This window comes from Myotis nattereri, assembly GCF_964212035.1.
Source record: "Myotis nattereri genome assembly, chromosome: 18".
Classification (NCBI taxonomy): domain Eukaryota; kingdom Metazoa; phylum Chordata; class Mammalia; order Chiroptera; family Vespertilionidae; genus Myotis; species Myotis nattereri.
Window position 1 is genome coordinate 35,773,404 of NC_138093.1, and position 13,753 is coordinate 35,787,156.

Here is a 13,753-nt window from a genome sequence, read left to right on the forward strand (position 1 = left end):
CTGATAGAAACCTGTCTCTCCTTATCTACAATATTTACTTGTTTAACCTTAGTATACTGTATACTTAAAGTAGTTTCAGAATTGCTAACCTAAACTCCTGTGAAATACAAATTTACCAACTAGAGGATAGTGTTTTTGTAGCATTCTTTGTGTTTTTATCTTACGGTTTTAAGTAAAAGCATTGTTTTCCAAAGTTAATTAGGCCAGCACTTTCTCCCCCACCCTCTATAGTGAGGTTATGTCATATATTTGTAATATAGTTAGATTCATTTGTCACAAACTGCATTCCATCATAGGTTCCCCTGAAAGCCTGGTTAATTTTTTAAATTGCATGCAATAAAGGTCACTGTACACTATAGCGTTTTACATTTTGACAAATACATAGAGTTATGTATCCACCATCACAGTACCATAGAGACAGCTCCATTACTCTAAAAATTCCTTTGTAGTAAAATCCTCCCTTCCCCAAACCTCCCAACCACTAACCTATCTCCCATCCCTGTAGTTTCACCTTTTCCATATGTTATATAAATGGATCCTACAATAAGTAGATGCTCAGGTCTAGCTTCTTTCACGTAGAGAAATGCATTTAAGATTTGTCCCTGTTGTTGCATGAACCAATAGTTCATTCCTTTTTACTGTTGAGTATATAGTAGATAGTCATTGTATGAATATACCACAGTTTATCCATTCACTTGTCGCAGGACATCTGGGTTATTTCTACTTTGGGGCAAATGTGAATAAAACTGCTGTAAACAGTCATGTATGTTTCTTTTTGTGTGGGTGAACACAAGTTTTATTATTTATTTAAAATATGTTTTATTGATTTTAGAGAGAGGAGGGGAGAGGGATGGAGAGATAGAAACATTGATTGGCTGCTTCCTGCATGCCCCCAACTGGGGATGGAGCCCGTAACTGGGGCATGTTCCCTGTCTGAGAATCAAACTGTGACCTCCTGGTTCATGGTCTGATGCTCAGCCTCTGAGCCACACTGGCCAGGCTGAACACAAGTTTGCAATTCACTTGGGTAAATGCCTAATAGTGGAATGGCTGGGTCACTTAAGTAGTTTGTAAGAAATTGCCAAATAGTTTTCCAAAGTGGATGTTATGCTTTGCAATCCCATCAGCAATGAGTGAGGGTTCCTGTCCTCCCACATCTCCAGCCTTGGTTGTCCATCCTCATTTTGAAGCGGAAACTGTCCTGCACCCCCACTCTGACTCCTCCCTGCCTGTTGGCCCTGCTCATTCTACAAAACAGTCTGCATTTTTGCTTTGCAGTCTGCTGGTACCAGCGAAGGTAATGACTTTGTTTTTTTAAAATATATTTTTATTGATTTCGGAGAGAAAGATAGAAACATCAATGATGAGAGAGAATCATTGATCAACTGCCTCCTGCAGACCCTCAACTGGGAATCGAGCCCACAACCTGGGCATGTGCCCTTGAGTGGAATCGAACGCAGGACCCTTCAGTCCACAGGCTGACGATCGATCCATTGAGCCAAACCAGCTAGGGCAGTGGTTGGCAAACTGCGGCTTGCGAGCCACATGCGGCTCTTTGGCCCCTTGAGTGTGGCTCTTCCACAAAATACCACGTGCAGGTACGCACGTACAGTGCGATTGAAACTTCATGGCCCATAAGCACAAGCTGGTTTTCAGCCTGGGCGAGTCTATTTTGAAGAAGTACTGTTGATATTTGGCTCTGTTGACTAATGAGTTTGCCGACCACTGAGCTAGGGCATGAAGGTAATGATTTTAGACTACTTTATATTTCCACTGTGCACTAAAGTACTCTCTCATTTTTTTTTAAAAAATCTCTTAATAGTCCTAAAAGGCAGTTTAGGAAACATCCTTAGGTTGGTATGAGAGATCACGGCCTGTTTGAAAAGAATTTTTTCTGGCTTTCCCAAACCTCTGCTTTTGTAAACCCTCTTAGCTCCCTACTCATCTCAGCCTCTTTGTAGTCTAACCAGATAAATCCCCTGAAAAAAGGATGGTCGAGGGTCTTCACTTGGCTGTGGCAGGAGAGACTAGTACCCGTGGCTTTCCAGCTGGGTGGGAAGCCCTTAATTCCACAGGAAGGGCCATGTGTTTTCTTCCTGCTCAGCGTCGCCTCCTAACGCGGCAGCCAGCACAATGTCATCCTCCCCGGAGCCCTGATTTGACCCCTCTCCTCCACGTTTCATCTGACGGCTCTCACTCTGTGCGGATGGCTGATAGGCCCCATAATCCCCTGAAACCAGGAACCTCCCTGATGGCATGACCAGGGGGCCAAGAGTCTCCGTACCCTCCGTCCTGCCCTCTACACGGTTTGTGTGTGAGGATGTCACTCCTTCCGCCAGCTGCTGGCTTCCATTGGGACCTGCTGGTGGGACATTTTCATAATCTGGGCAGCACTGAAAGGACATCCAGGGCTGCTTCCCCTGGGCGGACCCCAGGTCCAACTCTGCCGTGTTCACGTAGTCATTTGAGGTCTGAGAAGAGCTTTCCTCATCGCTGAGTGGATCGTTGCCCTCAGTTCCTGGAGGCAAAAATCGGGCGTAGTCACTGGCATGGTCCCAGCCCTTGTCCCTTTCCTCAGTGGATTCCAGCTCCTGAGCACTTGGGCGGGCAAAGAGGTTCCCAGGGGGGTGGCTGGGAGAGGCCAGCCGCTCAGCGATCTCTGCCACTGTGGGAACGTTGACGTAGTCTCTGGAGTCCTCTGAAGAGACGCTCAGGTCGTCCCCAGCTGCTCTGACGTGGACGGAGTGCGCCGAGGGAGTGAGGTTCTCATACACCCAGGGTCCCGTGGCGTTGTCGTAGATGCCCACGGAGTGAGCCTGGGCTCTGTGCACCTGGAGGGCATGGCTGGCTTGGGAGGTCTGCGCGCAAGAAGAGAAAGCCAGGGACAGGACAGAAGCAGAAACAGGGACGAAGCCTTTCCTCTTCCCCACCCAGTACTCTCATCGGATCGTTCCTCCACCCAGTTCTCCACCTCGGAGAAGAGTTCTGAATCAAATACAAGACTGCCCTAGCCGGTTTGGCTCAGTGGATAGAGCGTCGGCCTGTGGACTAAAGGGTCCCAGGTTCGATTCCGGCCAAGGGCACATGCCCGGGTTGTGGGCTTGATCCCCAGTGGGCGGGGGGGGGGGGGGGGGGGGCGTGCAGGAGGCAGCCGATCAATGACTCTCTCTCATCATTGATGTTTCTCTCTCTCTTTCTCTCCCTTCCTCTCTGAAATCAATAAAAATATATTAAAAGTGAATAAATAAATTTAAAAAAATACAAGACTTTGGATGCTAGGTGGGCATGAGCAGAGTTTAGGGAAAGCAAAAATGTAATGTGACGATAAACAGTAACTGTATTTTGGCCACAAGGTGGGGGTTCAATGGAGAAAATACTATAAACGGGACAGAGCCTGCCAGCTCGGAGCATACTGAGGGGTAATATAGCCTAGTGGCTAAAGGTGGAGCAGGCCCAGACTGAGGGTGCAGACCCTAGCCTCACCCCTCTGAATGCTCTCCTTGCAACCTCAAAGGCTGGCCCCCACTTGAGCAAGTTACTTACTCTCTCCATGCCTCCGTTTCCTAAGTAATAAAACAGGGATGATTATAGTATCTATATTATAAGCTTTCTGTGAGGAGTACATGGGTTGCTGCAGGTGAAGTGTTTAGAATTGCTCCTGGCACACAGAAAATACGAGAATGCTTGCCATTATCATCACTAAAGGGGTTGAAGGGGCAGCTGGCACAGACCCAGCTGATTACAGCCATTTAGGGATGCTGGTCTGATGTTTCCAGAATTTCTGAGTTTTTGAGAAAAGCTGGACATCTGGGCTTGAATGTGAGATCTTTTAGATTTTTAAATGTTGGCAACTGGCTTAAATGTTCTTCCAACACGACAGAGCCCAAGCTAACCACACTTGTGGGCTGAAGTCAGTTCGGGATCGAAGCTCTGGATGCAGAATCCCCCCAGGACCCACCCACGCCCTGGAACTAGCTTTGGCAATGGAGTTTCTCTTCCTTGCCCTGTGAGTGGAGTCCAGCATGGGCCTTGCAGGAAGGGGAGGAAGCACAGGCAGTGACATGGAGGTAGCCGCAGGGTAAAGGGGGGCTGGGTACCGACAGAAACACCATCAGCAGCAAGATGGCATTTACTCGAGATGACCATAAAACCAACGAGCAAACAGAATCTCTTCAACAAGCAAACAAAACTTCTCTCTGGGAATAATGAGCATCCTGACCTTCGAAGCAGTCCCTCCCCTGTCCCTGCCTCTGCCCCACACCACGTGGGACCCCTTGCCCTGGGAGCTCCCGTTGGCCACAGCATAAGCCACAAGGGGTTGCTGTTACTAATTGTAACACACTCCTTGCAACCCAACCCCATTGGGTCAAACACTTTGGAAACTAGCTATAGTTCTCAGTGATTTATGACTATTTCTGCTGGTGGGGAATCATGAAATAATGTGACAGGAGCTCCAGAAGTAATCCCCAAAGCAGGCTTTTACGTCTGCTTTGAGCACCAACAGCAATGGGGACTCTCTGTGACCCTTGGGGGCTCGTTTGAATAAGCATGTTACCATGTCTTTGTTCAAACAACCCATTGCAGTTCCAACACCAGGCCCTGGAGGACTCATGCCTTAAAACCCCAAGCTCTTACTCATCTTTCTGAAATTTTCTCCTGGGGCAGCAGGAGGTCCTGAGGCGAATCTTCCTGATCTAATAGGGCTGCCAGGGTTTGTATGCAGGGACACAAGATCTGGGGCCTAGAGTTCTTTCTCCTCCGTCCTTGGGCCAGACACAGGCAATTCCTCCCAAGGTCCGGTTGTCCCATGTGACTTACCACGTGTGCAGAGGGAGGGCTGTCAGAGTTTCTGGAGAGGAGGCTCTCGATACTGAATACACGGAAACTCCTCGACTGGTGTCTCCCTGGAAGGACAGAGGACAGAGCCTGATAAGGTAGCCCAGCGGTTCTCAACCTTCCTAATGCTGCGACCCTTTCATACAGTTCCTCATGTTGTGGTGACCCCCAACCATAAAATTATTTCCGTTGCTACTTCATAACTGTAATGTTGCTACTGTTATGAATCGTCATGTAAATATCTGATCTGCAGGATGTATTTTCATTGTTACAAGTCGAACATAATTAAAGCCTAGTGATTAATCACAAAACAATATGTAATTATAGATGTGTTTTCCGATGGTCTTAGGCGACCCCTGTGAAAGGGTCGTTTGACCCCCAAAGGGGTCGCGACCCATAGGTTGAGAACCGCTGGTGTAGCCAGTCCTGGCTTCAGCCTGCACACGCCCCGCATGGTGGGTGAAGCGGGCCTGTGTGGGGCCTGGCACATGGGAGCTGGTGTTCTGTGGCGAGAGGGTCCGAGCTGTAAGGATGATGCGCCCTGAGGCCGGGGGCCCTCCTCAGCATCGGGGCACAGAGGACACCAGCCCCGGGGTGGGGGGCTGGGAAGGGAGCGCCTGGTGTGAACCCTCCCTGCCTGGAATGCTGGTGGCCACATTCTCTGTTTTTCAGAATGTCTTCCCCATCCCTAGGCTCACCCATCTGTCCTCTGCTACCTTAACATCAGGAAGAACCAAAACCCCAACCCTAGAATGTGAGTCAAGGTCTGTTTAGGTCCAAAGACCTTACTCTTGCCACTGCTGGAAGCTTAGAGAAAGTTGCTTCTGGGTGGTGAGAGGTGCATTCATGGGGCAGAAGTTCTGTAGGTCTGGACTCGGTGGATTAGAAGGAAACACCTACCTAGAACTCCTTGCCTCCGGGGCACGAAGTCATAAATATTTTTCGCTCGTTGTCTGGACGGAGGCAGAGTCAGCAAGGGCGCCGTGGTAACCCGCAGGTAAGGAACTCGCCCTGCAGGGCAAGGACACAGAGGGGGACGCTGGGGATGAGATGGCCCCATCCTCACCCTGCGTCATACAAAATACCCGTTCAGACTGGACAAATGCCATTTGAGCTGCAGGGACAGGGGTCTCCGTTGACAGAGCAGGGAGAGAAAGCAGGGCCCAGGGGTAGGAGAGCAGTGACTTTCAAGAGGAATCTCCACTCTCTCCAATCAGCACTCAGCCTTTTGGACCCTGAGGGAGGCAAGGACCAGCGTGTCCGATAAGGACTCCTTGCGCAAATAGTTTACCCCCGGAGAATAAACCCGGCTTCAAATGCCAGGCTAGATGATTGGCCCTCATGTGCCTCAACTTTGGACACACGGGGGACTCACGCTTCTTCCGTGTGGTCCAGTTCCACAGGACGCAGAGCACCGCGATGACCAGGAGGATGGCAAGGAGTCCCGCCAACCCAGCGAAGATGCTGCTGCTCCAGTCCTGATCTCTGCAAGGAAACGGAGTGCCATACCCAGCCGGGCGGGGAGGCTGAGGAAGATGCTTCCCAAGGACTTGGGAGGGGAGCCCGGAGAAGGAAGGCCGAGCTGGGGTGGGCTGTGTGGGGGGAGCGGGTCCTCTCTTTGTGGACACGGAAGGAACTGTCCCGTGTGAATGCTCATTGGATGCCAGGGGTTTGCCTGTGAAACTTATTTAATCTTTGCAACAACCCTACTTCTCTCTGTGACTAAGAAACCTGGGGTTTAGCCTGGCTGATGTGGCACAGCGGTTGAGTGTTGACCTATGAACCAGGAAGCCACAGTTCGATTCCTGGTCAGGGCATATGCCCAGGTTGTGGGCTCGATCCCCAGTGTGGGGAGTGCAGGAGGCAGCTGATGGATGATTCTCTCTCATCAGTGATACTTCTTTCTTTTTTGTTAAAAAATATATTTTTACTGATTTCAGAGAGGAAGGAAGAGAGAGAGAGATAGAGGTTCAGACACGTAAATAACACATCAAAGATCACACAGACAGGAAGGATCAAAGATGGAATGTGAGTCAAGGTCTGTTTGGGCCCCAAGATCACACTCTTTCCACTGCATCACATTGGCCTCCAAACTTGCAAAGGCAAGTTCCTCTGTCCTTGCTTCCCCTTGTTGCCATTCCCGGGCTTTCTGTCTTTCCAGGAGCAAAGGATTACCCAATTGACAGTTAGGGAGCGGCTCTGTGACAGGGTCCAGCTTGTGTGCACTTGAATAACCTTCACAGCACCAACTTGTGGAGCTGGTCTCTAAGCAACACTCTGTTCCGTGGAGTTTCACCAACACGAACGCACTGAGCGTGCTCCCTGCCAGTTGCAATTTCCCTGCAGGGATGGGGCGGGGCTGCTGCTCCTCATTGCCTGTTGTAACAGCAAGCAGCCAGTGAGGCTACAGAAGGAATTACTAGCTGACCTGGTACCCCCAACTATTAGAAACCAGGTCATGTGTCAGGGAAGGCTTTTGTCTTCCTGGGTTCCAGGCTTGCGTATCCAACTTGATGCTGGTCATGTCCACTAGGCTGCCCCACATATCTCAAACCAAATCTGTGTGAAACACAACTCCCGTTCTCCCCCATAAGCCTGCCCCTCCTCTGGCATTTCCCATAATCTAGTGCAGTGATGGCGAACCTTTTGAGCTCGGTGTGTCAGCATTTTGAAAAACCCTAACTTAACTCTGGTGCCATGTCACATCTAGAAATTTTTTGATCTTTGCAACCATAGTAAAACAAAGACTTATATTTTTGATATTTATTTTACATATTTAAGTGCCATGTAACAAAGAAAAATCAACCAAAAAAATGAGTTCGCGTGTCACCTCTGACACGCGTGTCATAGGTTCGCCATCCCTGACCTAGTGGCTCCATCGGAAATCATCTTTGGCTGCTCTCTCTCTTTCATGTCCGATTTCTAGTCAACCAGCGGGTTCTGTTGCTCAACCCTGGGCATCAATCCCAAACACAGTTACCTCTCACGCCTCCTCTGCCTCCACCCAGCCTGGGCCACGGTGTGTTTCACACGGACCTTTGCAATAACCTTCCTAATGCGTTTATTGCTTTCACTCTCAGCCTCAACGTACCATCTTTACACAGGAGCCAGCGTGAGCCCCTAAACAGTAAACCAGGTTGCGCCCTTTTCTGCGTGCAACCCTCCATGACTTCCCATCACACCTGGGATAACACCCGCAGTCCCACCCCCGGGAGGACTTCACAGCACTTCTGTTCTGGCCTCTTCCTACCTCCAGGCCTCATTTCCTACCGCTTCCTCTGACTTTGACGGCCAGGACTCCTTGTGCTCCTTGCCCATGCAAAGCACCGTCCTGTCTCAGACCTCGGCTCTCTCTCCCACCTGCCCGCCTGGCTCAGCCCCTCATTTAATTCAGGTCTCTTCTGAGATGTCACCTCCTCAAACAGGTCTTCCCTGGCCTCACCGTGTAACCCGCAGTCCCCTTACTCTGCTCTGGTTTTTCTTCATGGGGTTTATGACGGACGTTATTCTATGTTCATTTGTTTATCTGTTTGTTTTTTTAAAAAATATTTGACTCTCCCGCCAAAACCGGTTTGGCTCAGTGGATAGAGCGTTGGCCTGCGGACTGAAAGGTCCCAGGTTCGATTCCGGTCAAGGGCATGTACCTGGGTTGCGGGCACATCCCCAATAAGAGGTGTGCAGGAGGCAGCAGATCGATGTTTCTCTCTTATCGATGTTTCTAACTCTCTATCTCTCTCCCTTCCTCTCTGTAAAAAATCAATAAAATATATTTTAAAAAAATATTTGACTCTCCCACTTGACTATAAGCTCCAGGGAGTCATGGACTTGTCTATTGTGTTCACCTGGTGCCTGGAACAGTAAGGGCCTGAGAAATATTTGTTCAATGAAGGAATGAGTGAATTAATAAACAAATGAATGAATACAGACTTCATTTTCTTCGGGGGTGGGGTGGGGAATCCAGGGTTCTGATGTTATGAATTCATTCCCCATCAATGCCCCTCTCCATCTGCTAGTGACATGTCTGTCTTGGAAATAACTTTTATTTTCCCCAAACTACAGAGATTTAAAGTTCATTATCGTTGCGTTGTACTGTTCTCACAGCACTGAAATTTATACCTACCAGTGTTGCTAAAGTTTCAACTGCTGACGGACTTTTATTTTTGTTAGGAAGACATGGAACGTAAAGATTAAGCAAACAATTGGTATCTGCCATTAGTTCGGTGAGATTTTATGTCCTAAAGCAGATGTTTATCATACCTGCGATTACATTTCTCATTCATGGCAAGTTTTTAGGATCTAAAAACACATCTTTGGGAAAAGGGAGCCTTTTGTTTTTTTTCATGGTGGGACCTAGTGCCTGTTTGAGGAGCCACTGGTGGGACTTGAGATGGGAAAGATTGAGGACAGCGTTCAGAGCCTCTGAGAGGTGAGAAACTCAACGGGGCCAGGCAGCTCGCGCTGAGAAAACCCTGCGTGATCACAGATATTCCTCTTCCCCTACGACTCCTCTTTCTCAACACCCCTCCCTTTCCCCTCAGAGCGAGCTTCTCTGAGCCTCGCGTTTGGTGGTTTCAGTGGACCTGAGCCTTGTTGTAAGGGGAGGCAGCTGCTGGGGTGGAGGCCCCCAGGGTAGGCCAGGGCCCTCAGGAATTCAGGGAAGGGTGAGCCGCCCTGAGCCACTCACCTGCCCAGCCTGCTGGGAGTTCCCTGCAGAGTGCTGGGCTCCGAAGTCCCCCCTCCGAGTTCTGAACGGGTCGGGGTGATGGCATCCATGGTCCCCAGGAGCCCCTCTGGCTTCGGCTTCTCCTTCTAAGCCTTCTCTCAATCCAAGCCAGCTGCCGGCATATGTGCCACTTTTCCTGAGTGGCTGACTCCCAGGAGAAAAGGCAAAATTAGTATTTTACATATCATCCTGGGGGAGGGCGGGGAGGAAGTCATTTGGTTTTTAAAGTTCCATCTTCCTCCTCCTCCCCCCATCTATGCCTAAAATGTCAGGCTGAGTTGACCCCAAATACAAAAACGACAGGTTTGGTTCTACCTGGATGTGCCTACCTTGCCCACTGCAGGAGGGCAGAGCTCATCTGGGCGTGGGGCTCCCTGAGGGGCAGCACAGTCTCTGCCCGCTGGTGGGAGTGCGAGGGGCACCGAGGTGGAAGCTGCCAGGAGGCCGAGAGAGGCTCTGTGAGAGGCGTATCTTCCCCAACCCCCAGAGCAGAGAGGAGAGAGCAAACACTTGGCCAGAATGGAAACAGAGAGTCAGAGACAGGAAGCGACACCACCAACATGCTCACGAAGCATGGGCACCGGAAAAGTGCTCAGCTCTCAGCCGATGGCAGAGAACACGCCCCGGCTGGCAGGTGCTCCGTGGTCTGGGGGAGCGGGATGACGGAGGGGCCAGGTGGCAGGTGGGTGACCGCTCACTCTGGGTTTCGGAGGCCTGTCGTGTCTCATCGGCCCCCAGGTTCATAGCGGTGTTTGCAGGTCTAGGAGAACTGGAGGGTGCTTTTTAGGCCCAAATGCGGATCTCTGGCACCTGATGCTGGATCGTGGGCGGAGGGTGGAAAGGTTGTCGTCATAAACGCTACCAGATGATTTTGATGGAGCTGAACTGTGTTTCAAGATTTTGAGAAGCTTTGTTCTGGGTGTGACCAGCATGGAGCTTAGGCTGGGTTCACAGGCCCCCTGGAGTCCACTCTGTCTGCCCCCCCCCCCCCCGAACCCGCGCCCCCCCCCCCCCCCCCCCCCCCACCGCTGGCTGTCTTGCTCACAGGACTCTCTGGAGGATGGATCCAGCCCTTTGCACACCTGTCTCAGAAGTCAAATCCTTTAGCCCCGGTGTCCCAGCTTTGAGGATTGCTCCCCATTTGTTTCTCACTCTCTTACCCTCTTCCTCTGACCAATCTCCTGAAACCCTCTTTGCATCTTGGGAGAATCTGAAGACAAGGGGTCACTAAGGCTATTATGAGGGTGTGAGGAAGAGCCTCTGGCCTCACTCTCCACCAGGAAAGCGATTCAGATAAATGGCAGGGAAGGCAGCCAGTGCTGAGCACCATGTCTCTCTCCCACCTCTTCCTGAGCTGCCAGCCCCTGCCCTGGCCAAGCTCTCACAGCCCCCCTTTACCACCCCCCCATGAGGGCCCCCTGTGGCTCGCCCCTCCCCTCCCCCAAGCTCTGCCACTCCACATCCTCACTGCCCCTCCCCACTTCCCTCCTCCTGCCCAGGCAGCCTTACCTGGCAGGAAGCAGAGATGGCTCAGAGGCAGCTGGTTCTACAGCTGGAATCTGGGTCTCTGTCCATTTCTGCTTTGGGTCGGGACTTAGTAAGAACGAGGACTCCTCATGGGAAAGAGGTCCCTGGCTCTGCTCTGGTTGGTGGCCGGGACTACTGCAAGAGAGGCTCACTCCCTGGCCTGTCCTGAGCCACTGGCGCGAAGAGGGACTGTGAGTGAACCGGGAATTTGGAAGATGATACAGGGGAAGAGCAGCTAGAACCAAACCTTAGAACCCTGACTACTACTTTAAAAAAACTTTTTTTTTTTAAACTTCCTCCTGCATGTGATAATCTCTTATCTACTCAGCCTGCTTGAGTCAGACTCATCTTTTTTTTTTTTTCCTTCACGTGCTCTTGACCGGAATTGAACCCGGGACCATTTTGTCTGCAGGCCAAGGCTCTATCCACTGAGCCAAACTGGCTAGGGCCAGACTCGTCTTGCCTCTGGTCTTCTGATTCTCTCCTGCCCGCACTGGAGGGAGCAGCCTCCTCAAAGGAGGCTCCCTGGGAAGGATGGACCTCGGGTTTCCAGGCCCTGGGAGCGCTCTTTTACCTGCTCTTCTTCCCCTCCTCATGGCACACAAACCAACTAAACCAACAATTAAAGCACCAAATAGGTGTCTGAACTTATTCATCATAATCGTGGAAGAAACTACTCATTCCTGGGAAATAGTAGATGTTTTAAACCTGATTGCTCTAATGTTTCCCTATAGTCACTTTTAATGATTTCAGGCGTTGAGTGTGACATATGATGCTAAAGTTTTGTGAAAGAAAAAACCATAGGCCCAGAATGGTGTCGCCTGTGCTAAAGCCCTAGATTTATTATCTGACTTAATTGAAGTTTCAGCTTCTCCCAGAAATATAATCGTTTTAAATAAATCTTTATTGTTGAGAGTATTACAGATATCCCCCTTTTTTTCCTCCATTGCCCCCCTCCCCGCCTGTTCCCACCCTGCCCCAGGCCTTCACCATCCTATTGTTGGTGTCCATAGGTAATGCTTATAAATTCTTTGGCTAATCTCTTCCCAAACCCCTCCCCCACTTCCCTCTGAGATTCATCAGTCTGTTCCATGTTTCCATGCCTCTGGTTCTATTTTATTCATCAGTTTCTTTTGTTCATCAGATTTCTTATTCATTTATTTTTACTTTTAGATTCAATTTTTGATAGATATGTATTTATTGCCATTTTATTGTTCATATTTTAATTTCTTCTCCTCCTCCTCCTCCTTCAAGATTACTTTTAGCCTTTTATGTAATACTGGCTTGGTAGTAATGAACTCCTTTAGCTCTTTTCTGACCTTCAATTCTAAGTGATAGTTTGCTGGGTAGGGTAATCTAGATTGTAGATCATTGCTATTCATCACTTTGAATATTTCTTGCAACTTTCTTCTGGTCTGCAAAGTTCCTGTTGAGAAATCAGCTGACAGTGGTATGGGTGCTCCCTTGTAGGTAGGTAACTGCTTTTCTCTTGCTGCTTTGAAGATTCTCTCTTTGTCTTTAACCTTTGGCGTTTTAATTATGATGTGTCTTGGTGTGGGCCTCTTTGGGTTCATCTTGTTTGGGACTATCTGTGCTTCTTGGACTTGTAAGTCTATTACTTTCACCAGGTAGGGGAAGTTTTCTGTCATTATTTCTTCAAATAGGTTTTCAATATCTTGCTCTCTCTTCTCTTTCTGCCCTCCTCCCCCATGATGTGAATGTTGGTTCGCTCGAAGTTGTCCCAGAGGCTCCTTACACTATCTTCATATTTTTGGATTCTTTTTTCTTTTTGCTTTTCTGATTGGGTGTTTTTTGCTTTCTCATATTCCGAATTGCTGATTTGATTCTTGGCATCCTCTACTCTACTGTTGATTCCTTGTAAGTTATTCTTCATTTCAGTTAGTGTATCCTTCATTTCTGACAGTCCTTTTTCATGTATTTGATGTTCTCATTAATTTCCTTGAAATTCTCACTAAGTCCATTGAAACTCTCTTTAAGGTCCTTGAGCATCTTTATAACCATTGTTTTGAACTCTGTATTTTTTTAAAATATATTTTATTGATTTTTTTACAGAGAGGAAGGGAGAGAGACAGAGAGTCAGAAACATCGATGAGAGAGAAACATCGACCAGCTGCCTCCTGCACATCCCCCACTGGGGATATGCCCGCAACCCAGGTACATGCCCTTGACCGGAATCGAACCCGGGACCCCTCAGTCCGCAGGCCGACGCTCTATCCACTGAGCCAAACCGGTCTCGGCTTGAACTCTGTATTTTTTAGTTTGCTTGCTTCATTGAATTTAGTTCTTTTTCTGGAGATTTCTCCTGTTTTTTCATTTGTGACATGTTCCTTCATCTCCCCATTTTGGCTGCTTCCCTGTGTTTATTTCTATATGTTAGGCAGAGCTGCTATGTCTCCTGGATTTTGTATAGTGGCATTAATTATAGTGTCCTGTAGGGCCCTGAGCTGTGCACTCTAGGTGCACCTCTGTGTAGACACTGTCTTGTTGTAGTTGAGCCTTGATTGCTATTGGTCACTGGGAGGAATTGACCTCTAGGCCAATTAGCTGTGAGGACCAGCTGCGACTACAGCAGAAGAGCTGCTGTGCAGGAGATACCCCTATGGAGAAGGACTTGCTTCATTGGGGCCTTGGAGCTCACTGAATCTG

The 13,753-nt window shown here is 49.2% G+C and overlaps 1 protein-coding gene across 1 annotated transcript; it reads right to left on the reverse strand.

Annotated features, from left to right (window-relative positions):
• Positions 1-1,322: 1,322 nt before the first annotated feature.
• On the reverse strand, positions 1,323-9,609 carry LAX1 (lymphocyte transmembrane adaptor 1; the record flags this gene model as incomplete). The annotated part of the gene is made up of 5 exons (XM_081112415.1): positions 1,323-2,858; positions 4,819-4,904; positions 5,737-5,847; positions 6,212-6,321; positions 9,521-9,609. 5 exons carry the CDS (start codon positions 9,607-9,609, stop codon positions 2,064-2,066), a joined length of 1,191 nt encoding a protein of 396 aa, XP_080968541.1. The 3' UTR covers positions 1,323-2,063.
• Between the last annotated feature and the right edge of the window lie 4,144 nt (positions 9,610-13,753).